Source organism: Salvelinus alpinus, chromosome 6 (genome assembly GCF_045679555.1).
Source record: "Salvelinus alpinus chromosome 6, SLU_Salpinus.1, whole genome shotgun sequence".
In the NCBI taxonomy this organism is placed as follows: Eukaryota; Metazoa; Chordata; class Actinopteri; order Salmoniformes; family Salmonidae; genus Salvelinus; species Salvelinus alpinus.
Genome location: NC_092091.1, coordinates 91843183 through 91870853, shown reverse-complemented (window position 1 = coordinate 91870853; position 27671 = coordinate 91843183). Strand labels below are relative to the sequence as shown.

General features: G+C 41.7%; 2 protein-coding genes and 1 long non-coding RNA gene across 4 annotated transcripts in view; all 3 read right to left on the bottom strand.

The window, feature by feature from the left end:
• The window catches only part of LOC139579591 (uncharacterized), a 45786-nt gene extending 30534 nt beyond the window's left edge, over nt 1–15252 (bottom strand). Inside the window, exon 1 of one of the 2 annotated variants that reach the window (XM_071408351.1) lies at nt 14611–15252. The gene's annotated coding sequence lies outside the window, so the exon portion shown is untranslated. The remainder of the gene's footprint in view (nt 1–14610) is intronic. The other variant, XM_071408350.1, reaches the window with a different exon arrangement.
• On the bottom strand, nt 3327–4929 carry LOC139579587 (uncharacterized). Its single transcript, XR_011675795.1, has 2 exons — nt 4656–4929; nt 3327–4485 (listed from the first exon to the last, which is right to left on the bottom strand). It is a non-coding gene; the product is annotated as an uncharacterized lncRNA (long non-coding RNA).
• A 5740-nt stretch (nt 15253–20992) lies between the features above and the next one.
• The window catches only part of LOC139579592 (uncharacterized), an 82552-nt gene continuing 75873 nt past the window's right edge, over nt 20993–27671 (bottom strand). Inside the window, exons 9-16 of the mRNA XM_071408353.1 lie at nt 25151–25417; nt 24775–25032; nt 24431–24676; nt 23926–24183; nt 23241–23579; nt 22873–23142; nt 22583–22666; nt 20993–22443 (exon numbers count right to left, since the gene is read on the bottom strand). Coding sequence (XP_071264454.1) covers nt 22377–22443; nt 22583–22666; nt 22873–23142; nt 23241–23579; nt 23926–24183; nt 24431–24676; nt 24775–25032; nt 25151–25417 — 1789 coding nt within the window. The 3' untranslated portion in view covers nt 20993–22376. The remainder of the gene's footprint in view (nt 22444–22582; nt 22667–22872; nt 23143–23240; nt 23580–23925; nt 24184–24430; nt 24677–24774; nt 25033–25150; nt 25418–27671) is intronic.

The window sequence follows — 27671 nt, the reverse complement described above, 5'->3', positions numbered from 1 at the left end:
GGATTTACATGCCGGACGGATTATCTAACCATGGAGGGAAAATTTACGGAGCTTTGAGGGAGTGTGCAAGCGTCTTAGCGATCGGATAATGGTCAGGGCTAACCAGGACCTACATCTGTAAGAAAGGCATAGTAAAATACATTAATTATGAACGGCTATAAACTGTATGTACTAAATATTTTGAATTAAAAAAAATGGTTTTAAAATTGTCTCTCACCTTTTAAAGATAGGAATAAGTCCTTTCCATCTATCACCAAGCATGCCCCCGGAGAAAAAAAACTTGCGGAAAAAGACATGTGCTCGCGTGTGTGTGCGGTAGTGGATGTGTGTGGGTGTTTCAAAACAAAGAAAACGGGGCGGGGTGTGTGTTCATAAATGGCTATGCGGTTGCGCTCAAGGCTCTCTCTCTCTCTTTACAATATACGTCAAAAAGAGGCCGACCCCCAAACAACACAAAAAAAAGTGTGTCTGTGTCTTACGGACACTTACGAATCATTAACAGCCTTTCAAAACCTAATTTAGCTCAAAGTCAAACAGCCCAGCGTTGTTTAGACCGACCCCAGGGCTTGAAACGGACATAGGGGGGCTATTTCCCGGAGGTTGTAGAATATCAAAAGGTTAATACGGTCTCGACACCACAATCCAGTTGTTTGAACCAAATACCAGAGTAATCAAATATACCGGATAGCACCCGAAAAAGAAAAAAGAAACGTCACCCCCTGCTTTGTAAACTCATTCCGTACTATCACTACTTTTGAGCCAAGGCCGCAAACTTCTCAACGAGTCTAGTGAAACAGATAGTTTCCCACTCTGTTCGCATCGTTTTAGAGCAGTTACACACATGCAGGACAGCAGCCCCAGAATAGTTATCGGACAAGATCATCTGTAAATCCTTCCGCTTTCTGAATGTGAGTTCGTGAAAACGTATATATTAGATTTGGGATGCGGGGACTTGTTTGAACATTAATGATATTATTGTAATATTAAACAGGAGTTATATGTGTTTTAAACCGATGACAACAATTATTATTTTATTTACGTCAAATGCACATATTCATGTAATTTAAAACGTTCGCAGGGATATGCAACATTAAGCCAACTGCATCCCGGGGATAAATGATATGGAACAGCCTTCATTAGAATGGAATTCCGAAGAGCAACGGTTGGACACAGAATTTTACGAGATATCTATATGTCATCTGTATGTATTTTTTATGATAAAATGTACACCCGACATCGAAAATCATACAACCCTGGAGGACATGATCGAAACGGAAGGGGTACCCCCGGAACATGAAGAGTAAAACATTGAATTCGGACGATTTCCCCGCTTCAAATGACATTTCGGAGGTCTCTGATTTGCGGTTGTTTGTGATGGGCAGAAAACAAGTTAAGGAAAACTCCGAGGCTGAAACAACATTCAGTCATGCTATTCTAAAACAGGAAGACAACGATCTTTACAGATATTCAGAAACAGATGGACAATAATTATCATTATAATTTGTTTTTTTAAATATATTTTTTAGGCAATATGTTAAATGGACGTATTCTTATAAGTTAAAATGTATCTATTTCGTATAAATACATGTTAACATTATCTAACGTCTGTATGATACCCAGAGGCTACAGGGCATAATGGATTGGGAACAGACAGAGTTAGACCGGGATTCTCAGAAGCAAACTGCGACCGGTCCTTTACGTGGCCCATTCGCTAATACACTATTTTCGGCGTAAGTCCCCCCACCCGACTACGGAAGAGCAGATGAAACAGAGACAATTCTGCGGGCTTGTACTGAAGGCCTTAACCTAACTCCAAACACAAGCCAGCAGACCAGGACAGATAAAACGATAGACGGTGAATCTTTCCTTCCTCATGGAACTTTTTTGAAGGGGAGGTGAATATTAGAGGTGATGTTTGTATATATATATATATATATATATATATATATATTATCTAAGAATGATTGGTATTAATTCTAGGCATTTACATGTATGTTTTTAATAATGAAGGCTATTTATACAATGAAACATTGTTTTTATTCATACTGTTTGTAAACAATAGCTTCTGTCCCCTTAGGGTCTACTTGAACCGCTTATTAAATCAGACCTCTCAGACCAGAAAGTATGATTAGAAACCATGGCCAACTATATTCAATCTGTGATTAGAAGCGATAATTAGAAGCTATGACAAAATTATGATCAAACTATGATAATAAACTATGAACAACTATGAAGACAGGGCTGTATGTGTGTGAATGATGAGCTATTATTTAAGTGTGTAATATTACTCTTTCTCTCTCTCTCTCTGTCAGGCTATGAAAAAGACAAGAGAAAGGACAGGGACTCCTGAGTGTTGATAGGTCTTAGATTTTTATAGACAGGGTATCTGTAAAACACAATGTGACAACTATTGAAGATGCAAAAAGGGGTTTTCAGAAATATATTTGGTTGACAGATTTGTATTATTATAAAAAGTTATATAAAAATGATTCGAATCTTTAGTATTATTATGTTACATGCGAGACATACCCAGAAATGTCAGCGTAGACAACTTACAAGAATGTGTTTACCAGGCCGTGATGAAAACATTTTAAAGACCCACAACTGTTCTGGGTTAATTCCCTAGCTGTTTGCATGGCTTGGTATTGTATTAGCCTGGTATGAGGCTAGATAAATAACACAATTTAAGTAAAGTATAAAATAAACCGTATTATCCTAAATTGAGAAATGAATTTTTTTAAATCACATCAACATCATAATCTTTCAAAATGTACCTGTTTTCCATATAGAATGCCATGTATACTGATTGTATTACAACTTTTTGTGTTTTGTCTTAGTGATTGTTCTTTAGTATATAGGAAACTCTACAGTGTGTTAGTCCGAGAAACATTATTTGTGATATTGTAACAACAGTTTTTAACGTTGGTAATTGTATCAAATATATATTTTTGCATGCTTGAATTAAAGCTCCTTTAAAATGTTTTCATCACGGCCTGGTAAACACATTCTTGTAAGTTGTCTACGCTGACATTTCTGGGTATGTCTCGCATGTAACATAATAATACTAAAGATTCGAATCATTTTTATATAACTTTTTATAATAATACAAATCTGTCAACCAAATATATTTCTGAAAACCCCTTTTTGCATCTTCAATAGTTGTCACATTGTGTTTTACAGATACCCTGTCTATAAAAATCTAAGACCTATCAACACTCAGGAGTCCCTGTCCTTTCTCTTGTCTTTTTCATAGCCTGACAGAGAGAGAGAGAAAGAGTAATATTACACACTTAAATAATAGCTCATCATTCACACACATACAGCCCTGTCTTCATAGTTGTTCATAGTTTATTATCATAGTTTGATCATAATTTTGTCATAGCTTCTAATTATCGCTTCTAATCACAGATTGAATATAGTTGGCCATGGTTTCTAATCATACTTTCTGGTCTGAGAGGTCTGATTTAATAAGCGGTTCAAGTAGACCCTAAGGGGACAGAAGCTATTGTTTACAAACAGTATGAATAAAAACAATGTTTCATTGTATAAATAGCCTTCATTATTAAAAACATACATGTAAATGCCTAGAATTAATACCAATCATTCTTAGATAATATATATATATATATATATATATATATATATACAAACATCACCTCTAATATTCACCTCCCCTTCAAAAAAGTTCCATGAGGAAGGAAAGATTCACCGTCTATCGTTTTATCTGTCCTGGTCTGCTGGCTTGTGTTTGGAGTTAGGTTAAGGCCTTCAGTACAAGCCCGCAGAATTGTCTCTGTTTCATCTGCTCTTCCGTAGTCGGGTGGGGGGACTTACGCCGAAAATAGTGTATTAGCGAATGGGCCACGTAAAGGACCGGTCGCAGTTTGCTTCTGAGAATCCCGGTCTAACTCTGTCTGTTCCCAATCCATTATGCCCTGTAGCCTCTGGGTATCATACAGACGTTAGATAATGTTAACATGTATTTATACGAAATAGATACATTTTAACTTATAAGAATACGTCCATTTAACATATTGCCTAAAAAATATATTTAAAAAAACAAATTATAATGATAATTATTGTCCATCTGTTTCTGAATATCTGTAAAGATCGTTGTCTTCCTGTTTTAGAATAGCATGACTGAATGTTGTTTCAGCCTCGGAGTTTTCCTTAACTTGTTTTCTGCCCATCACAAACAACCGCAAATCAGAGACCTCCGAAATGTCATTTGAAGCGGGGAAATCGTCCGAATTCAATGTTTTACTCTTCATGTTCCGGGGGTACCCCTTCCGTTTCGATCATGTCCTCCAGGGTTGTATGATTTTCGATGTCGGGTGTACATTTTATCATAAAAAATACATACAGATGACATATAGATATCTCGTAAAATTCTGTGTCCATCCGTTGCTCTTCGGAATTCCATTCTAATGAAGGCTGTTCCATATCATTTATCCCCGGGATGCAGTTGGCTTAATGTTGCATATCCTGCGAACGTTTTAAATTACATGAATATGTGCATTTGACGTAAATAAAATAATAATTGTTGTCATCGGTTTAAAACACATATAACTCCTGTTTAATATTACAATAATATCATTAATGTTCAAACAAGTCCCCGCATCCCAAATCTAATATATACGTTTTCACGAACTCACCTTCAGAAAGCGGAAGGATTTACAGATGATCTTGTCCGATAACTATTCTGGGGCTGCTGTCCTGCATGTGTGTAACTGCTCTAAAACGATGCGAACAGAGTGGGAAACTATCTGTTTCACTAGACTCGTTGAGAAGTTTGCGGCCTTGGCTCAAAAGTAGTGATAGTACGGAATGAGTTTACAAAGCAGGGGGTGACGTTTCTTTTTTCTTTTTCGGGTGCTATCCGGTATATTTGATTACTCTGGTATTTGGTTCAAACAACTGGATTGTGGTGTCGAGACCGTATTAACCTTTTGATATTCTACAACCTCCGGGAAATAGCCCCCCTATGTCCGTTTCAAGCCCTGGGGTCGGTCTAAACAACGCTGGGCTGTTTGACTTTGAGCTAAATTAGGTTTTGAAAGGCTGTTAATGATTCGTAAGTGTCCGTAAGACACAGACACACTTTTTTTTGTGTTGTTTGGGGGTCGGCCTCTTTTTGACGTATATTGTAAAGAGAGAGAGAAAGCCTTGAGCGCAACCGCATAGCCATTTATGAACACACACCCCGCCCCGTTTTCTTTGTTTTGAAACACCCACACACATCCACTACCGCACACACACGCGAGCACATGTCTTTTTCCGCAAGTTTTTTTTCTCCGGGGGCATGCTTGGTGATAGATGGAAAGGACTTATTCCTATCTTTAAAAGGTGAGATACAATTTTAAAACCATTTTTTTTTATTCAAAATATTTAGTACATACAGTTTATAGCCGTTCATAATTAATGTATTTTACTATGCCTTTCTTACAGATGTAGGTCCTGGTTAGCCCTGACCATTATCCGATCGCTAAGACGCTTGCACACTCCCTCAAAGCTCCGTAAATTTTCCCTCCATGGTTAGATAATCCGTCCGGCATGTAAATCCTGGGGTATGCCCACAGCATTAATGAATAAGATGGGTCGAAAATGAATCTGTTTAAGTCATAAGTAAAGGCCTTTCATAAAGAGGCTGTCATGATTGACTGTGGCCCTTATTTAACACGTATTGCTTGTTACCTAAGACTATTGTTGTACATTGAATATCCACTAGCAGATTTGTGTAGCATGCATCTCCATTATATCGGTCATGTTCCTGTGGTCTTTTTAAAAGTCAATAAACATATGAGTAAAATGTACACTTTTGTTTCACTGTAGATTTGTTTAACTTTTACTTGCTACGAATCCCGGATCCGGGAGCACCCCCCACAGTAAAAAAGCTGACTAGCATAGCCTAGCATAGCGTCACAAGTAAATACAAGCATCTAAATATCATTAAATCACAAGTCCAAGACACCAGATGAAAGATACAGATCTTGTGAATCCAGCCATCATTTCTGATTTTTAAAATGTTTTACAGGGAAGACACAATATGTAAATCTATTAGCTAACCACGTTAGCAAAAGACACCACTTTTTCTACTCCACCAGTTTTTTACTCCATCAGTAGCTATCACTAATTTGACTAAATAAAGATATATATAGCCACTAACCAAGAAACAACTTCATAAGATGACAGTCTGATAACATATTTATGGTATAGCATATGTTTTTTTAGAAAAATTAGCATTTTTCAGGTATAAATCATAGTTTACCATTGCAGCCACTATCACAAAACTCACCAAAGCGACTACAATAACTACAGAGAGCAACGTGTATTACCTAATTACTCATCATAAAACTTTTCTTAAAAATATACAGCATACAGCAACTGAAAGACACAGATCTTGTGAATCCAGACAATATTTCAGATTTTCTAAGTGTTTTACAGCGAAAACACAATATAGCGTTATATTAGCATACCACATGAGCTAACATCACCCCAGCATTGATTCTAGGCAAAAAGCGCGATAACGTTATCACCACCAAAATATATTAATTTTTTCACTAACCTTCTCAGAATTCTTCAGATGACAGTCCTGTAACATCATATTACACAATGCATATAGAGTTTGTTCAAAAATGTGCATATTTAGCGGCACAAATCGTACTTATACAATGAAAATAGTGTCCAACTACTCAAGCAATCGGTCCGGCGCCATCTTGGAAAGACTCCTATTTTTATATAAAACTATTCATAAACTTGACTAAAAAAATATAGGTTGGACTGCAATTGAAAGACAAATTAGTTCTTAATGCAATCGCTGAATTACATTTTTAAAATTAACTTTACTGCGCAATACAGCGTGCACTGAAGCAAGGCTACACTGAAATTAATGGCAGCTTATGCATTTAACATTTTTCAACAGAACAACGATTTATCAGCATAAATAGTTCTTACTTTTAGATGAACTCGCATCAGAATCTTGGGAAAGGTGTCTTTTGTCCAGAACCATCGTCTTTTGGTCGAAAGATGTACTCTTGTCCTGTCGAAATCGCTGCTAACGTTCGGCATGTACCGGAAAGGTGTCCAAATGTTGAGAGCGCGTCACAAAGGAATGCCAGAAAATCGCAATAAACTGATATAAATTGCTATAAGTCGGTTTAAATTAACTACCTTATGATGTCTTTAACAACTATAACGAATAAAAACATGACCGGAGATATAGAACTGGCTAAACCAAAGCTTGGAAGGAGGCCAGTCCGACGTCCATCCTGAGTCAGGCGCACGGTCGAAAAGAAAGGTACTTCCGCCCCAAGGTATTTTATGAGGTCCCAGATTGCGCAATCGACTCCATTCAAATTGTCACCACTTACTGACATCTAGAGGAAGGCGTATGCAGTGTTTGTAGCCCCACAGCATTCACAGGGACATAAAAACTGACCTGGGAACAGAGGCCAAGATTTCTGAAATCTCACTCCCTGGCAGGAAAAGTGCTGTAGAATGAGTTCTGTTCCACCCACAGACATAATTCAAACGGTTTTAGAAACTAGAGATTGTTTTCTATCCAATAGTAATAATAATATGCATATTGTACGAGCAAGAATTGAGTACGAGGCAGTTTAATTTGGAAACGTCAAGAAAAAAATAGTGCTAACAGCTCCCCCTATTGACAAAAGTTAAGCCCACCTAGAAACACCTGATTTATCCCACAGCTTTAATGAATAAGATGTGTAGAAAATGAATCTGTTTAAGTCATAAGTAAAGGCCTTTCGAAAAAGAGGCTGTCTTGATTGACTGTGGCCTATATTTAACACGTATTGCTTGTTACCTAAAACTATTGTTGTACATTGAATATCCAATAGCCGATTTTTGGAGCTTCTCCACTATATCTGTCATGTTACCGTGGTCTTTTTAAAAGTCCATAAACATGTGTGTAAAATGTACACTTTTGTTTCACTGTAGATTTGTTTAAGCCCACCTAGAAACCCCTGATTTATCCCACAGCATTAATGAATAAGCTGGGTATAAAATTATTCTGTTTAAGTCATAAGTAAAGGCCTTTCCTAAAGAGGCTGTCATGATTGACTGTGGCCCCATATTTAACACGTATTGCTTGTTACAGAAGACCACTGTTGTACATTGAATATCCATTCATCCCTGTTACACCTTTATGTGTTGGCTCTCTATGTCTGTACATAGGGTGAAATGCGGTTTCACTAAAGTTATTATACCCTAAACCTAAACCTGAAATTACCTTTAGGATCTTTCTTTGGGGTTCTAATCTCCCCGGTGTACCTGGTGCACCGAACAACCATAGGCTGGAGCCACCTGGAAGCTCGGTGCATGTACATATAAACACAACTAAATAGGAAACTCAACAGTGTGTTAGGCCTAGAAACATTATTTAGATGGCTGTTTTATTGTTGTTGAAAGCTTGAAATGTCCACAATGCGAAGGGACCTTGTTTCTAACACACACACACACACACACACACACACACACCATTTTTGTTTAATATTCAGGGGGTTATCATGTACAGTCTTAAACAGGGATTGTTCAGGGGCTTTATAAGGCTGCTGCAAAGCCCAATACCCCCTGACATTCGTGTTTCCTAGACAACAACCCCGGAGGGCTATAAGCTATAAAATAGGCCTTACTCTTTGAAATGTTCATTACACACACCCCCCACCCAACCCGGTTCCCAACGGGACACTAGACATCAATCATCATGACAAATTCAAAAACAGCATAAAACTCTTTTACACACTCTAAGCTGTGAGAAACAGGAGCACCATTCATAGGGGCATAAACCACGCCCCCCTCAAACCAACAGGGGGGTCAGGACAGGAAGCCCAAATATGGGCATGCACACGTCAGCAGGACATAGGGTCATCAATCAACATTTTGACGCGTGACATCTACTTTAATCTCTCTGTTCCTATATCTCTATTGTTGTTGAATGGACTAAAAGAAAAACGAATCTTTCCTACTGGTGAGTCAACATGTTCCTGGGTAATAAAACAACCCCTCTGAGGGAATGGCATCTAAAACTAGTACACAATCTTTTTTTATTTATTTTTTATTTCACCTTTATTTAACCAGGTAGGCAAGTTGAGAACACGTCTGTGATGACACAAGCGTGTTATTTATTTATTTATTTCACCAGGTATTTAACCAGGTAGGCAAGTTGAGAACACGTTCTCATTTACAATTGCGACCTGGCCAAGATAAAGCAAAGCAGTTCGATACATACAACAACACATAGTTACACATGGAGTAAAACAAACATACAGTCAATAATACAGTGAAAAATAAGTCTATATACAATGTGAGCAAGTGAGGTGAGATAAGGGAGGTGAAGGCAAACAAAATATATATAAAAATAAATAAAAATATAAAAAGGCCATGGTGGCGAAGTAAATACAATATAGCAAGTAAAAAAAACACTGGAATGGTTGGTTTGCAGTGGAAGAAAGTGCAAAGTAGAGATAGAGATAATGGGGTGCAAAGGAGCAAAAATAAATAAATGAATACAGTAGGTAAAGAGGTAGTTGTTTGGGCTAAATTATAGATGGGCTATGTACAGGTGCAGTAATCTATGAGCTGCTCTGACAGCTGGTGCTTAAAGCTAGTGAGGGAGATAAGTGTTTCCAGTTTCAGAGATTTTTGTAGTTTGTTCCAGTCATTGGCAGCAGAGAACTGGAAGGAGAGGCGGCCAAAGGAGGAATTGGTTTAAGGGGTGACCAGAGAGATATACCTGCTGGAGCGCGTGCTACAGGTAGGTGCTGCTATGGTGACCAGCGAGCTGAGATAAGGGGGGACTTTACCGAGCAGGGTCTTGTAGATGACCTGGAGCCAGTGGGTTTGGCGACGAGTATGAAGCGAGGGCCAGCCAACGAGAGTGTACAGGTCGCAGTGGTGGGTAGTGTAAGGGGCTTTGGTGACAAAACGGATGGCACTGTGGTAGACTGCATCCAATTTAATGAGTAGGGTATTGGAGGCTATTTTGTAAATGACATCACCGAAGTCGAGGATTGGTAGGATGGTCAGTTTTACAAGGGTATGTTTGGCAGCATGAGTGAAGGATGCTTTGTTGCGGAATAGGAAGCTAATTCTAGATGTAACTTTGGATTGGAGATGTTTGATGTGAGTCTGGAAGGAGAGTTTACAGTCTAACCAGACACCTAGGTATTTGTAGTTGTCCACATATTCTAAGTCAAAGCCGTCTAAAGTAGTGATGTTGGACAGGCGGGCAGGTGCAGGCAGCGATCGGTTGAAGAGCATGCATTTAGCTTTACTTGTATTTAAGAGCAATTGGAGGCCACGGAAGGAGAGTTGTATGGCATTGAAGCTCGCCTGGAGGGTTGTTAACACAGTGTCAAAAGAAGGGCCAGAAGTATACAGAATAGTGTCATCTGCGTAGAGGTGGATCAGAGACTCACCAGCAGCAAGAGCGACATCATTGATGTATACAGAGAAGAGAGTCGGTCCAAGAATTGAACCCTGTGGCACCCCCATAGAGACTGCCAGAGGCCCGGACAACAGACCCTCCGATTTGACACACTGAACTCTATCAGAGAAGTAGTTGGTGAACCAGGCGAGGCAATCATTAGAGAAACCAAGGCTGTCGAGTCTGCCGATAAGAATACGGTGATTGACAGAGTCAAAAGCCTTGGCCAGGTCAATGAATACAGCTGCACAGTATTGTTTCCTATCGATGGCGGTTACGATATCGTTTATGACCTTGAGCGTGGCTGAGGTGCACCCATGACCAGCTCTGAAACCAGATTGCATAGCGGAGAAGGTATGGTGGGATTCGAAATGGTCGGTAATCTGTTTGTTAACTTGGCTTTCGAAGACCTTAGAAAGGCAGGGTAGGATAGATATGGGTCTGTAGCTGTTTGGGTCAAGAGTGTCCCCCCCTTTGAAGAGGGGGATAACCGCAGCTGCTTTCCAATCTTTGGGAATCTCAGACGACACGAAAGAGAGGTTGAAGAGGCTAGTAATAGGGGTGGCAACAATTTCAGCAGATAGTTTTAGAAAGAAAGGGTCCAGATTATCTAGCCCGGCTGATTTGTAAGGGTCCAGATTTTGCAGCTCTTTCAGAACATCAGCTGACTGTATTTGGGAGAAAGAGAAATGGGAAAGGCTTGGGCGAGTTGCTGTGGGGGGTGCAGTGCTGTTGACCGGGGAAGGGGTAGCCAGGTGGAAAGCATGACCAGCCGTAGAAAAATGCTTATTGAAATTCTCAATTATAGTGGATTTGTCGGTGGTGACAGTGTTTCCTATCTTCAGTGCAGTTGGAAGCTGGGAGGAGGTGTTCTTATTCTCCATGGACTTTACAGTGTCCCAGAACTTTTTGGAGTTTGTGTTGCAGGAAGCAAATTTCTGCTTGAAAAAGCTAGCCTTGGCTTTTCTAACTGCCTGTGTATATTGGTTCCTAGCTTCCCTGAAAAGTTGCATATCACGGGGGCTGTTCGATGCTAATGCAGAACGCCATAGGATATTTTTCTGTTGGTTAAGGGCAGTCAGGTCAGGAGAGAACCAAGGGCTATATCTGTTCCTGGTTCTAAATTTCTTGAATGGGGCATGCTTATTCAAGATGGTGAGGAAGGCATTTAAAAAAAATATCCAGGCATCCTCTACTGACGGGATAAGATCAATATCCTTCCAGGATACCTCGGCCAGGTCGATTAGAAAGGCCTGCTCGCTGAAGTGTTTCAGGGAGCGTTTGACAGTGATGAGTGGAGGTCGTTTGACCGCTGACCCATTACGGATGCAGGCAATGAGGCAGTGATCGCTGAGATCTTGGTTGAAAACAGCAGAGGTGTATTTGGAGGGCAAGTTGGTTAGGATGATATCTATGAGGGTACCCGTGTTTACGGAATTGGGGTGGTACCTGGTAGGTTCATTGATAATTTGTGTGAGATTGAGGGCATCAAGCTTAGATTGTAGGATGGCTGGGGTGTTAAGCATGTTCCAATTTAGGTCGCCTAGCAGCACGAGCTCTGAAGATAGATGGGGGGCAATCAGTTCACATATGGTGTCCAGAGCACAGCTGGGGGCAGAGGGTGGTCTATAGCAGGCGGCAACGGTGAGAGACTTGTTTTTAGAGAGGTGGATTTTTAAAAGTAGAAGTTCAAATTGTTTGGGAACAGACCTGGATAGTAAAACAGAACTCTGCAGGCAATCTTTGCAGTAGATTGCAACACCGCCCCCTTTGGCCGTTCTATCTTGTCTGAAAATATTGTAATTAGGGATGAAAATGTCAGAATTTTTGGTGGTCTTCCTAAGCCAGGATTCAGACACGGCTAAAACATCCGGGTTGGCAGAGTGTGCTAAAGCAGTGAACAAAACAAACTTAGGGAGGAGGCTTCTAATGTTAACATGCATGAAACCAAGGCTATTACGGTTACAGAAGTCATCAAAAGAGAGCGCCTGGGGAATAGGAGTGGAGCTAGGTACTGCAGGGCCTGGGTTCACCTCTACATCACCAGAGGAACAGAGGAGGAGTAGGATAAGGGTACGGCTAAAAGCTATGAGAATTGGTCGTCTAGAACGACTAGAACAGAGAGTAAAAGGAAGTTTCTGGGGGCGATAAAATAGTTTAAAGGAATAATGTACAGACAAAGGTATGGTAGGATGTGAATACAGTGGAGGTAAACCTAGGTATTGAGTGATGATGAGAGAGATATTGTCTCTAGAAACATCATTGAAACCAGGTGATGTCATCGCATATGTGGGTGGTGGAACTGAGAGGTTGGATATGGTATAGTGAACAGGGCTAGAGGCTCTACAGTGAAATAAGCCAATAAACACTAACCAGAACAGCAATGGACAAGGCATATTTACATTAAGGAGAGGCATGCTTAATCGAGTGATCATAAGGGTCCAGTGAGTAGAGGTTGGTTGGGGTCACGGCGATCCAGACAGCTGGCCGGGTAGATGGCTATCAGTAGCAAGATAGCATAGGATGGAAGTCTATTTTTAGACACCTCGTGCGTTTCCGTCGGTAGATTAGTGGGGTTCCGTGTGGTAGAGGGGATCAATCCAATTGGCAAAATAGTTATAGTGACCCAAGAAAAATTGTCCGATATACTTATTCCGATAGCAGCCGATAAGACAGCTAACGATTAGCGGGCCCCAGATGAGCGTTCAGGTAACGTTGCGACGGAGGTGCCAGTTGGATAACTCCCTCGGGCAGATAATGTCGGCAGTCAGTCGTGAAGGCCCGATGGGGCTCCGCATCTGCAGCAACAACAACAAAAAAAACGGGTCCGGATAGGTGACTGTAGCCCAGGAGTGGCTGATGGAACTCCTCAGCTGGCTAGCTCCGGAATAATTTAAGTTTGCTCCGGGATCGACGTAAGCCAATAGTCACACGGTTTGCAGCTAGCTAGCTGTGAAATCAAGGTGCAAACGTCCAGAGCCTGTGGCTGAAATCCGGGGACACTGAGAAAAATAGTCCCGGTATGCTCCGGTCCGAGTCGCGTTGCACAAAAGTGCCGATAGATTATCGAGCTAAAGGAATAGCTGAAGACCACAAACGTGGGCAGCTGAAACACCAACGCTAGCCAGCAAACCGGCTAACTTCTAGGCAGCTTCAGATCAGCTACTGGCTAGCTTCTAGTTAGCTTCTGGTTAGCCTCTGGCTAGCCTCTGGCTAGCTTCCACTGTGGATTTTCAGATTTGAGGTAAATAATACTTTTTTTTTGTAATTTGTGAGGCGGGTTGCAGGAAAGCTTTTGTAGTTGAGTTCTTGGATAATAAAATATATAAAGATATGCGAAGAAAGGTGTAAATATATATATATACAGGACACGACAAGACGAGGACAAAAAAAGAACGTCTGAACTGCTATGCCATCTTGGAAGCGAGATGATGAAACAGATGGTGTTTAGGTGTTACAGGGATGGAGTAAATGGAGTAATGGAGTAAAATACCCTTCCATTCATTCAATCTTCTATTAATTCTTATTTCTCTGTTTACCACTATATTAGGACGCTGCGCATGCGCGCATTGGCGTCCTTGGTGGCTACAATGTGAAGCCTGGAAAATAACTGGCAAAATTGTGTAGGCGGGTAGGCTACTTGTTTCCTAAAATCCTGTAATTGAATATCGATAATCCGTAACTCCTTGTCCGTCGGTCAGGGTTCTATCATGTGTGGATATCTGTAGACCCATAGAAACCGTCTGAACCGAACGTTTCTCCAAACCGGCATCTTGGCTGTGATAGACAGTGCTCAAGACGCGCTTCCTCGTAGCCTAATACAGACAAGTTATAGGTGCCGGTTTGGAGAAAAGTTCGGTTCAGACGGTTTCTATACAGTATTTTCTAAAGATATCCACACACAATCCGGTCCAACGGACAAGGGATTATAGACACATATGCCTTCAGTAACAGGGTTTTCGGAAACAAGTAGGCTACCCCCCCTAAAGAATTCACCTGTTATTTACCGGGCGCCGCATTGTAGCCACCTACTGTAGGACGCCAATGCACAGCGTCCAATATAGGGCTGTACTGCGCACAGGTGAGGTCTTTATAAATTACATTCTTCAAGAATCGTAAAATGAAATAGCCATTGAACAGTTATATTTCAGATTGTTGCCTACCTTATCGTTGTATCGTCTTTCTCTCTCCGCCTCGTTTAATCGTCTTTCTCTCTCCGCCTCGTTTAATCGTCTTTCTCTCTCCGCAGCCTGAGTGGAGAATAGCAGGACTCATCCTCATGTTATGTGGATCACTGGATGATAGTAATACAACCTGAAAGGATGTTAGGACACACATCAAACTAGACTGTAAATGTGTTGGCATCTCCTTTAGACAACTAAATCTACTAGTTGTCTGCTGCTACAGTGACCTTGTGTGTCGCTATACCTATTTTACTTTCACTTATACTTCCGTGTATAGAAACATTATTGGGGCGGTTCAGCAAGACGCAACGTTTTTGAACATTCAGATATAAAATACACTATGTAGGACAAACACGTCTCGGACATTTATAATAAGAAATCACGTTTGCTCTATTATTGTCATTTTAATGGCAACATTCGACTTTTTGGCTACTGAAAATGGTTTTGTTGTAGTCGTCACCAGCAGGTAAGCCGTCTCATACTTTTCAGGGGTGTATTCAATAGTGCAGATCGTAGCAAAACGTTTTGCAACAAGAAGGAGCGTTTCTTTCTTGACAAGTTCATGTTAGTCCCTCCCTGTTTCTGACTTGTTTGTTTCCGTTTGGTTCCTAATGAGGGCAACGTTCTGTTGCCAAACGTTGTCGATAGAATTAGCAGATATAGAGCCGACCTGATTTACTATTCTAAATGTCAGAGAGGCATGTTTGTTCATAACATCTGAACGTTCCAAAACGTTGGGTCCTGTTCAGAGAACATTCCCCAGTCAGTTTAGTCCCGGGCAATGACTACCATTTCATTCATGCATTATGAATGAAGCCGGTCGGTCGGTCTATTAAAAGCTATAGAAGGTATAATGACGTGTAAACTATGATGCAGAACTTCTCTCTGGAGTTTCCAGGCTGCTTGCTGAATGAATGAACTACAGCAGTGAGCAGTCAGTGGTCTGTTGCAGTCTGAGTCTGATGCTTTAACTTAGAAGCTTCAGCAGTTTAACATCCAGTCTGTTCTACAAGGACCCTTCATGTACTATTATAACATGTTCTAGTATATAAAGTCTGAATGATCAGTTTTAGCTGAATACAGTCTCTCTTTATTGCAGTTAGCCTGCCGAACACTATCAGGCTACGACATGGTTATTACACAATCAGACTACGACATGGTTATTACACTATCAGGCTACGACATGGTTATTACACTATCAGGCTACTACATGGTTATTACACTATCAGGTTACGACATGGTTATTACACTATCAGGTTACGACATGGTTATTACACTACCAGGCTCCGACATGGTTATTACACTACCAGGCTACGACATGGTTATTACACTATCAGGTTACGACATGGTTATTACACTATCAGGCTACGACATGGTTATTACACTACCAGGCTACGACATGGTTATTACACTATCAGGCTACGACATGGTTATTACACTATCAGGTTACGACATGGTTATTACACTATCAGGCTATCAGGCTATATTACACTATCAGGCTACGACATGGTTATTACACTATCAGGCTACGACATGGTTATTACACTATCAGGCTACGACGTGGTTATTACACTATCAGGCTACGACGTGGTTATTACACTATCAGGCTACGACATGGTTATTACACTATCAGGCTACGACATGGTTATTACACTATCAGGCTACGACATGGTTATTACACTACCAGGCTAGCACATGGTTATTACACTATCAGGCTACGACATGGTTATTACACTATCAGGCTACGACATGGTTATTACACTATCATATATATAAGAGTTGTGTCATGATTAGAGGGTCAAATGCGTGTCTCACCGCCAATGGATGAGAGTTGGCACCTCTGTTATGACAGGTGTAGGGCGTGTCTCACCTCCAGTGGGTGAGAGTTGGCAGCTCCGTGAGGACAGGTGTCGGGCGTGTCTCACCTCCAGTGGGGGAGAGTTGTCACCTCTGTTATGACAGGTGTCGGGCGTGTCTCACCTCCAGTGGGTGAGAGTTGTCACCTCTGTTATGACAGGTGTCGGGCGTGTCTCACCTCCAGTGGGGGAGAGTTGGCAGCTCTGTTATGACAGGTGTCGGGCGTGTCTCACCTCCAGTGGGGGAGAGTTGTCACCTCTGTTATGACAGGTGTCGGGCGTGTCTCACCTCCAGTGGGTGAGAGTTGTCACCTCTGTTATGACAGGTGTCGGGCGTGTCTCACCTCCAGTGGGGGAGAGTTGGCAGCTCTGTTATGACAGGTGTCGGGCGTGTCTCACCTCCAGTGGGTAAGAGTTGTCACCTCTGTTATGACAGGTGTCGGGCGTGTCTCACCTCCAGTGGGTGAGAGTTGTCACCTCTGTTATGACAGGTGTCGGGCGTGTCTCATCTCCAGTGGGTGAGAGTTGTCACCTCTGTTATGACAGGTGTCAGGCGTGTCTCACCTCCAGTGGGGGAGAGTTGTGGCAGCTCTGTTATGACAGGTGTCGGGCGTGTCTCACCTCCAGTGGGGGAGAGTTGTCAGCTCTGTTATGACAGGTGTAGGGCGTGTCTCACCTCCAGTGGGTGAGAGTTGTCACCTCTGTTATCCTGTTATGGCTGAAGTGGCAGCATTGAGTAACCTGGAAAGAGGTGGCCATTTCAAACGGCCTCGTACTCAATTCTTGCTGGTACAATATGCATATTATTATTACTATTGGATAGAAAACACTCTCTAGTTTCTAAAACCGTTTGAATTATTTCTCTAAGTGAAACAGAACTCTTTTTACAGCCCATTTCCTATCCGGAAGTGAGATTTCCAAAAGCGAGGTCTCTCTTCAAGAGCTTGTCTATAAAAGGGCATGTCACTTAGGACTGTAGAAACACGTCATACACCTTCCCCTGGGTGTCATGCGGAAGTGAGAGCAGAAATGACTTGATTATCTTGTTCTGGGATTGAATACAACCTCTTGGAGTGAGAGGTCCGCCATTATTTTTTTTCCGAAGGCGCGAAGTTGGACCTGGACTCGCCTCCTGGAAAACCGTCGTTATAGGTGAATATGATCTCCGGCTTCGATTTTATTTGATACATGTCACAATATCATCCTAAAGTATGTTTTTTCAATATAGTTTAATTATATTATTGAAATTTATTCGGGACTTTACATGTGATGCGTTGGAAGAATTTGTTCAAGAAGGAGAGGTTAGCGCCGCACGGCCAGTGTGCTTGCTAATTCAAGAGGGAAATAGTTCGTTCTGGATCCAAACAAAGACGGTTCTGAACAAAGGACCCCTTGTACAACATTCTGATGGAAGATCAACAAAGATAAGGACCCAATTTGGGATGCTATTTCATATATCTGTCGAACTGTGCTATCGCTACCGTTTGCCTTGAATCAATGCTCTTGTGTGTTAGCTCTTGTAGTAAGTTAATTTAACGATATATTGTGTTTTCGCTGTAAAACACTTAAAAAATCGGAAATATTGGCTGTATTCACAAGATGTTTGTCTTTCATTTGCTATCCACCATATATTTTTCTGAAATGATTTATGATGAGTAATGTAGTTGACGTTGGTGTCTGTATTTACTCTGGCTGCTTCGGTGCTATTTCTGACTGTAGCTATGATGGTAGCTTTGATGGTAGCAGTAATGTAAAACTGATTTATAGCTCAAATATGCACATTTTTCGAACAAAACATAGATTTATTGTGTAACATGTTATAGGACTGTCATCTGAGGGAGTTGTTTCTAGGTTAGTTAGGTTGGTTCTAGGTTAGTTAGGTTGGCTTTGCATGCTACCTGCATGCTACCTGCATGCCACCTGTGCTGTGAAAAATGTCTGTCTGTCTTTTTGTATTTGGTGGTGAGCTAACATAAATATACGTGGTGTTTTCGCTGTAAAACATTTTAAAAATCGGACATGTTGGCTGGATTCACAAGATGTTTATCTTTCAAATGCTGTTTTGGACTTGTTAATGTGTGAAAGTTAAATATAAAAAAAAAATAGATTTTGAATTTCGCGCCCTGCACTTGAGCAAGATGTTGTCATAAGTGTACCGACCTCGGGCTTGCAGCCCTAACAGGTTTTAAGACAGGTGTCGGGCGTGTCTCACCTCCAGTGGGGGAGAGTTGTGGCAGCTCTGTTATGACAGGTGTCAGGCGTGTCTCACCTCCAGTGGGGGAGAGTTGGCACCTCTGTTATGACAGGTGTCGGGCGTGTCTCACCTCCAGTGGGGGAGAGTTGTCACCTCTGTTATGACAGGTGTCGGGCGTGTCTCACCTCCAGTGGGGGAGAGTTGTCACCTCTGTTATGACAGGTGTCGGGCGTGTCTCACCTCCAGTGGGGGAGAGTTGGCACCTCTGTTATGACAGGTGTCGGGCGTGTCTCACCTCCAGTGGGGGAGAGTTGGCACCTCTGTTATGACAGGTGTCGGGCGTGTCTCACCTCCAGTGGGTGAGAGTTGGCACCTCTGTTATGACAGGTGTCGGGCGTGTCTCACCTCCAGTGGGGGAGAGTTGGCACCTCTGTTATGACAGGTGTCGGCAACTGCGCTCATGAGGGTTTTCTATTCTAAAAATCAGTTGCCATTCAACAGTTGTAAATACTGCAGATTGTAGGTCTACCGTTCATAGTTGGTCATCCTCTCTCCCTCTCCCGCCTGAGCGGACAGCGGAGACTCGCAGGTTTCATTCCGATTTGGACCAGTGTGGGGTGAGCAGCAATAGAGGAATCGATAGTTCGCCTTCAAAATAAAAGTCCCCCAAATTTAACTGATGCAAAACGAAAAAAATGCCACAATTGGACAATATAATGCTAAACAATGTTGGAATGTTGCTGTATAAATTCTAAGACAGTAATATTTGTGTAATTTCAATGTAATTGTTTCTGTTGGTGTCACTGATTAGGCTGAAACCCCATTTCCATGTCCAATCCATGGGTTTGGCTGTACATATAAGAATTCCCACAATGCAATTCTGGGGCAGGGACGAGTTGGGGAACCCTGGTGTGGGCTGTATAAAGGCTACATTCTCTAGAGAAACCCTGGTGTAGGCTGTATAAAGGCTACATTCTCTAGAGAAACCCTGGTGTGGGCTGTATATAGGCTACATTCTCTAGAGAAACCCTGGTGTGGGCTGTATATAGGCTACATTCTCTAGAGAAACCCTGGTGTGGGCTGTATAAAGGCTATATTCTCTAGAGAAACCCTGGTGTGGGCTGTATAAAGGCTACATTCTCTAGAGAAACCCTGGTGTAGGCTGTATATAGGCTACATTCTCTAGAGAAACCCTGGTGTAGGCTGTATAAAGGCTACATTCTCTAGAGAAACCCTGGTGTGGGCTCTAAATAGGCTACATCCTCTAGAGAAACCCTGGTGTGGGCTGTATAAAGGCTACATTCTCTAGAGAAACCCTGGTGTGGGCTGTATATAGGCTACATTCTCTAGAGAAACCCTGGTGTGGGCTGTATATAGGCTACATTCTCTAGAGAAACCCTGGTGTGGGCTGTATAAAGGCTACATTCTCTAGAGAAACCCTGGTGTGGGCTGTATATAGGCTACATTCTCTAGAGAAACCCTGGTGTAGGCTGTATATAGACTACATTCTCTAGAGAAACCCTGGTGTAGGCTGTATAAAGGCTACATTCTCTAGATAAACCCTGGTGTGGGCTGTATAAAGGCTACATTCTCTAGAGAAACCCTGGTGTGGGCTGTATAAAGGCTACATTCTCTAGAGAAACCCTGGTGTAGGCTATATATTACCTCAACTATCCTGTACCCCTGCACACTGACTCCGTACCGGTGCCTCCTGTATATAGCCTCGTTGTTGTTATTGTGTTACTAATTTAACTGCCATTTATCGGTAAAGAAAACAAGTTAGAACTTCTAAGTTTCCAAGAAATGGAACGTTCCAAAAGGAGATTCCGCCGACGTCATTGACCTAATATGGTGCTTCCTGGTAAATGGACGGGTCCGGCTTTCCCGAGATCGGCCTGTCAGAGGGAGACGTCTTCAACTAACAACTTTTACATCGTCATGAAAAGATACACACTTGATACACAGCAATAACCTGAAAGTGATGTTTTACTAGTAATGAGTTCAACCTACAGAGAAAACACAGTAACAAACATCCATCATGTGTCTTATGGTTCATTTATTAAAAACACAAATACTAAATATTCATAAATGATTTACACGGTCAAAACTTTTGGGAGGTTTTTCTGTTTTGATATCAGAAAATAAAGACTTAAAACGTTTTTCTTTTGTTTTATTTTGATAGAGACAAGGACCAACACATCAACACATTAAACAGTCTTCAGATGCACTATAGTGTTTCCAGCCTAAACTCATTTCCAACACCTGTCCCTAGATGGTTGTTATGGAAACAAAGGGAAAGTAATACATCATCAACTGATAATCACATCAAACTTTATTAGTCACATGAACACAACAGGTGTAGAACTTAAAAATGAAATGCTGAATACAACAGGTGTAGAACCTTACAGTGAAATGCTGAACACAACAGGTGTAGTACTTACAGTGAAATGCTGAATACAACAGGTGTAGTACTTACAGTGAAATGCTGAACACAACAGGTGTAGTACTTACAGTGAAATGCTGAATACAACAGGTGTAGTACTTACAGTGAAATGCTGAACACAACAGGTGTAGTACTTACAGTGAAATGCTGAACACAACAGGTGTAGTACTTACAGTGAAATGCTGAATACAACAGGTGTAGAACTTACAGTGAAATGCTGAATACAACAGGTGTAGTAGCAGTAAATAACAATAGAGAGGCAAAATACAGGGGTTACCGGTACACAGTCAATGTGGAGGCTATATACAGGGTATTACGGTACAGAGTCAATGAGGAGGTTAATTGAGGTAATTGAGATAATATGTACATGAGTTAGAGTTATTAAAGTGACATTATCACAACATTATCATTACATTATCGTTACATTATCACAATTATATGCACAAAACAAATGTCATAGGCTACAGTTAGATCAAATGGAATACATATTTACCTCTAATATTTACAACAAATGGAGGTACAAGGATCTTAAAGAGATGCTCCGGTACCTTAGCCACTAAGAACGTGTGTTATTTTAAATCTCACACTTTGGGCTGGATGTTTCAATATGTAGCTAATTCATACATAATCACTGTTTTACATCAAAAAGCCACAAAATCCCAAGTTGGAAAGCGACTTTTGTTGAAGCTGTGCCGCGCCATTTTCCCTCCATTTCCCTCCACATGGGCAATTAGAGTTCTATCTAATGAGCTTCAGCCCCTCGTATCTGAGTGACAGCTAGCAAGAAGCCAGCCCAGGGTTATCCAATGAGGTTGCAGGGCGGGCCACAGCAGAGAGAGAGAGCAATGACGTGGTGCACATATGTGATGTACAACATTTTCGGGGACCACTTTTGTCTTGTGAGTGTTACTATCAGCACTACTGGCTATAAAGTACACAAAAAGTAGCAGAGAATCTCTTTAATGAGTCTGTTGACTATAGTTTATAAATGATCGGACTGTTCCAGCTGGAACAACCAGTTTGTTGTGTGTCTTTTGTATTAAAATGTTCCATCAGTTTATGTTCCACATTATAGTGTTATTATACAACATTATCTTGTCTGTCAGGAAGGGTCTTCTGTCCTGAATTCAGCCTTCTCTTCCTGGACTAAGACCTGATGTTGTTTCACCAGATGTTAAACCTCTTGTCTGTCAGGAAGGGTCTTCTGTCCTGGATTCAGCCTTCTCTTCCTGGACTAAGACCTGATGTTGTTTCACCAGATGTCAAACCTCTTGTCTGTCAAGAAGGGTCTTCTGTCCTGGATTCTGTTGTTGAAGAGTCTATAGAACATGATTATTATTAATCATTATTACATCATTAGACAACACATCTCCATCCTCCAACAGTTGCCCCCAGCAACAGACACACCCATATGATCTCACACACACATGCTCTGCTCACCGTCACACACACCCTTACCGTACGGTGTGTATTGAAGTGTTAGTAGAGACCAGTTGGAGTATTCTGTCAGTCAGAGCATCAGTGATGTCATTGTGGCTCAGGCTACAACAGAGAGAGAGAGAGAGAGAGACATTTGTAATCTAGTCTCACACACACACACACACACACACACACACACACACACACACACACACACACACACACACACACACACACACACACACACACACACACACACACACACACACACACACACACACACACACACACACACACACACACACACACACACAGGGAAAGCCACTCACTCCAGGACTTGTACTTTATGCAGGTGTGTGATCAGGGGCTGTAGGTGGTGGTCTGTGAGTTGACAGTGGCTGAGGTCCAGTTCTGACAGACCCTCTGAGTGTTCCAGAACCAGGGCCAGAGATCCACAGGCCTTCTGATCCAGCCTGGTCTCACTGAGGTCCAGCTCCCCATCCAGGGCTCTCCACAGGGACTCTGCGTGCCTCAGCAGCCCCTCTTCAATCCCCTCACACACAAGGTCCAGCAGCTGAAGTAGCAGAGCTTTGCTGGAACTGAGAGGACAAGAAGCAGAGACAACATTATTACACAGAGTAGGTCTAACTCCTACTGATAAACTAGTTGGTCAAATGTTTGTCTTTGTGTGTCTAACCTCAGCTTGACAATATGCAGGATGGGAAGCAGCTCCCTCAGTGCTCTGTCCTCCACCTCACAGTCTCTTAGGATGAGCTGGACCTGGTTCTGGACCAGCTGGGTGCTCTGTTGGTTCTGCTTCAGAACAGAGTTGATGGCCCTGCAGTGGTCAGTGGTCAGACACAGAGCCTTCTCTTGGTCCTGAGCTGACAGGTCCACAGAGGAGGAGCAGGAGAAGTCCAGCATGTTGTGCAGAGACCTGAGCAGCCATACTGCTGTTGGTGGTGACGGTGCCCCCTGCTGGATCTGAGAGGCAACACAGCACTGGAGGAAACTCAGCAGTAACTTCCTGTCAACACTACAGAGAGAGAGACAGAGAGAGACAGAGAGAGACAGAGAGAGACAGAGAGAGACACAGAGAGAGAGAGAGCGACAGAGAGCAAGAGATAGAGAGTGAGCGACAGAGACAGAGACAGAGACAGAGAGAGACTTATTTACACACCATCACACGTTAAAACACTGATAAAGACAAAACAACTCTGTTTATCAGGTCAACTCCCAGGCGTTCCCCTTCAATTCCACCCCTAGCTGAGGTTAAGGTTAGTACGTTACACTAAGGTTAGGGTTAGAGGTTAAATCAGTCAGGAAGTGGAAAGCCTCATAGTTCTATCCATTCTAGCAGGGTCAAAGAGTGCCAACTAAACCTGAGTTGGGAGACTCTGTCCAGAAGAGGCAGGATGCTCTCTATCTCCCCCGGTGGTATGGAGGTCCACAGCAGGTTGACTTTGACTTGGTGGCTGTGCTGCAGGGTAAAACACAGAGCAGAACAGTCCACTCTGTCCAGCTCTCTGCTGTTCAGGTTGATCCAATGGTCTGAAGACCTCAACAAACTGGACACACAGTCACTGTCTCTACTGTCATAGAAGTGTCTGATGGAGGACTTTACAAAGCTGGAACTGGACCTGAACCAACATGGAGAATGGATTGTTGTGGTTATGTCAAGGTTTTATAAAGGTTAACTCACATAGCAACAACTTGCTGGATAAGACATGGATAATTAACGTCTATAAATATTGAATAAAGATCTCCCACCTCTTGAATAAAACCCTAATGATATTACAGAGGAAAACTCAGAACAACATGTCACTGGATACAAATAGTTATTTTCTTCTTTCTAGAAAGTCTGATCAGAGAAAGAAGTTCTCCCACCTCTTGAGAGTAACCCTTCCCAGAAAGGGGAGAAGATCTGAGATGTTCTTCTCTAGAAACCTGTTCTTCCTGAGGTCCACAGTGATGTTGTGGGTTGAATGCTGCAGCAGAGAGAGAAGCACTTCCCAGTCCAGCCTGCAGGAGGTCAGGTCTCCACCAACCTTCTCCAGGAACCACTGAGTCAAGTCCTTGTCCTGAGCTTCATACACAACTACAGTCAGCTGCTGCAGAGTGTCTGAGTTCAGTCTAGGAGGTTAGAACATACAGGCAGTCAGAAATATGAAGAAAAACACATGAATGAAGTTACTATTTCTACTTTAAAAAAACATCAGCTTCAGACTGACCTGAGAGAGAGAGGTCCCTGGTGACACAGCAATGTGATGAGAGAGTGACCCTGGATCCGGAAGTTAGTCAGGTCCAGACACTGAACCCTCCAGAGTCTCAGCAGGGAAGCCACACTACTCAGAGCCCTGGATAACACTCTCTCTGGTGGCTGTCTGCTCTTTAGGACCAGGGAGAGTTCTGGGACAGTCAGTGGAGTAGCACCTCTCCCTGTCCTCCTAACCAGTCTGGACAGTTTCACTGCCATACCCACACTCAGCCTGGAATGAAAAGACAAACCTCAAGTCACTTGAAACGGAGAAGTCTTGTCAGATAAAATGATCAGTAAGGAAAATCAACTATTCAATAGACCTGTAAAAGCTGTCTTACTGAACATACCTGAGCTTGTGGAGCTTTGACTCATGTCTCAAAAGAAGTAAGGCTCCTTTGAGAGAGCTCTTGCTGGGGGTGAGAGTGAGGTCCACTCTGGAGGCACAGAGACCCAGGACTCTCCCCACAGACCTGCAGGTTTTCCTGGGTAACTCTCCTCCCAGTGACAGGGTGGAGCCCAAGGCCTGGAGGAGAGAGGCCAACTGCTGGTCCTCCTCTCTGGACCTCACAGGGATGGATTCACACACAGTCTGGAAGAACCTGTCATCACCACAGCTGAAACAGCAAAACATGGAGACATCAAATCAGACATTTAGGAGACAGTGACGTCCAGAAGTATTGGGACAGTGACACATTTGTTGATGTTTTGGCTCGGTACTCCAGTACTTTCTAAATGATACAATGACTATGTGGTTAAAGGTCAGACTGTCAGCTTTAATCTGAAGGTATTTTCATCCAAATCAGGTGAACTGTTTAGAAATTACAGCACTTTTTGTACATACAGTGTCCTCCATTAGTATTCAATCCCCTGAGACTTTTAGACATGTTATTGTGTGGAATTAAAATGGATGGAATATATTCAAAATACTCTGAAATGTCAAAGTAAAAAAATTTAATAAACATATAAAGATGAATCAAATAAAAAACACTAATATCACGAATACAGAAACATGTTTTGACTGTAATATCAAAATGTCAAAGTTAAAGATGAATGAAATATAAAACACTAATATCCTGCGAAACATGTTTTGAAAAACATTCACGGTCATTATTCAGGATTCATTCAGGATTATCTGTAACCATGGTAATTATCTGTAATCATGGTAGCGTCCACATCCATGTAGAAGTATTCAGAAACATATTCTATTCTTATTATTATATTATATATAGACATATTCTATAATTATTTACTATCAAAGTGACTCCAAAATGAAACAATACATTATTTACCTCATCATTTTCTATTGGGCACAAAATAATCTGAAACAACCAGAACAAACAGCAAAATGCATCCAACTAGTTTGTAGAATCACAAAATTGATGTCGTCAGTGCTATGAATATTGAAGAAGAATTATGGAAGAATTAAACCTGGTTAAAGCTTCTCTAGTGTCCGTGAGTTATTTACTCTGAGAAATAAGAACCTAACACCTCACTGTCACAGAGAAAGTTCCATAATATGCATTTGGTTTTATAGATTAGATATTCTGAGTATAAATGTATATGGAAAAATTCACAATATCTAGGTAACATTTGGTAATGTGTAGGAGTAAATGAGACGTATAGGACAGCACATAGATGTATAGGATAGCTGAACATTAAAAACAGACCACAGGAAGACAGGGAGACACATAGGCGCCTAAGACAATTGGACACACTAAGGATAGGGGAGAACAGAACAAAGAGTAGATTGACACATTAATGAAAGCGTGAGACACATGGTATGCTGACACACTAATGATAAAAAGACCCATAGTCAGCTCTTTCTAAAAAGAAGGCTTATAGGATAGAGTCTGCTGATTCCAATAAAGGCAGAACAAAGAGTAGATTGACACATTAATGAAAGGAAAAGACACAGAATCTGCTGACACACTAAGATAAGGGTCCGGCCACCATTATAATCTAACTGAAAGCAGATATGGGCGTTATTGGGCGTGAACAAGCAAGAAGCTTGAACTAAAAGATAATGGTGGCGAATGACTTAAGAAAATAAACTTCATTTGCATAAGGGATGGACATAATACTATGTGTGTATAAATATAAGAGCTAGGGCTCTGGGAAATTGTGTGTTCCGCGGGAAATTCCGGTTTGCTATACAATTGTAATAAAAAGTCTATTTGATTTCACAAGTTCTTACGAGTGTTATATTTCTGAGACGATGTTCCACGACATATTTGGCGAGCTTAGCCAGGAGGGACAGGGACTGAGGAATGGCGTTCAGGGCTGGAGATAGTTTCTTTGGACAATCCTGCAAACAATATGGCCACAACTATAAAAAGGTAAGCCTGTTCTTACATAGTTGAAATGTTTGTATGGATTGTTTCAGAGATCCTGTCTCAGCGAGAGGGGCGCCACGTAAGTCTCTCTTTCAAAATTCCTAAAAAGAAACCAGTAAACACTAGAGAACTTTTGAATTCAATGAATTTGCATGTATGTGTAATTTGGGTAATTGTATTAAATATAAATGTATGCGCATGTATAGAGACTGAGTGAATAGGCGCTGTGAACTTTGCTTGTGTTAGGTGTTTAGCGGAGCGGGCATGCATGCGCTCGCTCTGATCAGACCGTTCGAATGTGTAGCTTAAATGATGCGGTTGTTTGTGCATCTGGCTGAGATGGCTGGCTATAATGTGGGACAGCCCATACGGTCAAAACAGATAATGTAGGTAGAAAATCCTGTGATACCTGTTCAATAAAATTAGTAGAAGGAATGCTTGGACAGGTTACTTATGAATAACGGCTCTAAAAATAATAGAGAACTGCATAAATAAGTAGTTAGCTAGATATTCATGGTTACCGCTCCAGAGAGGA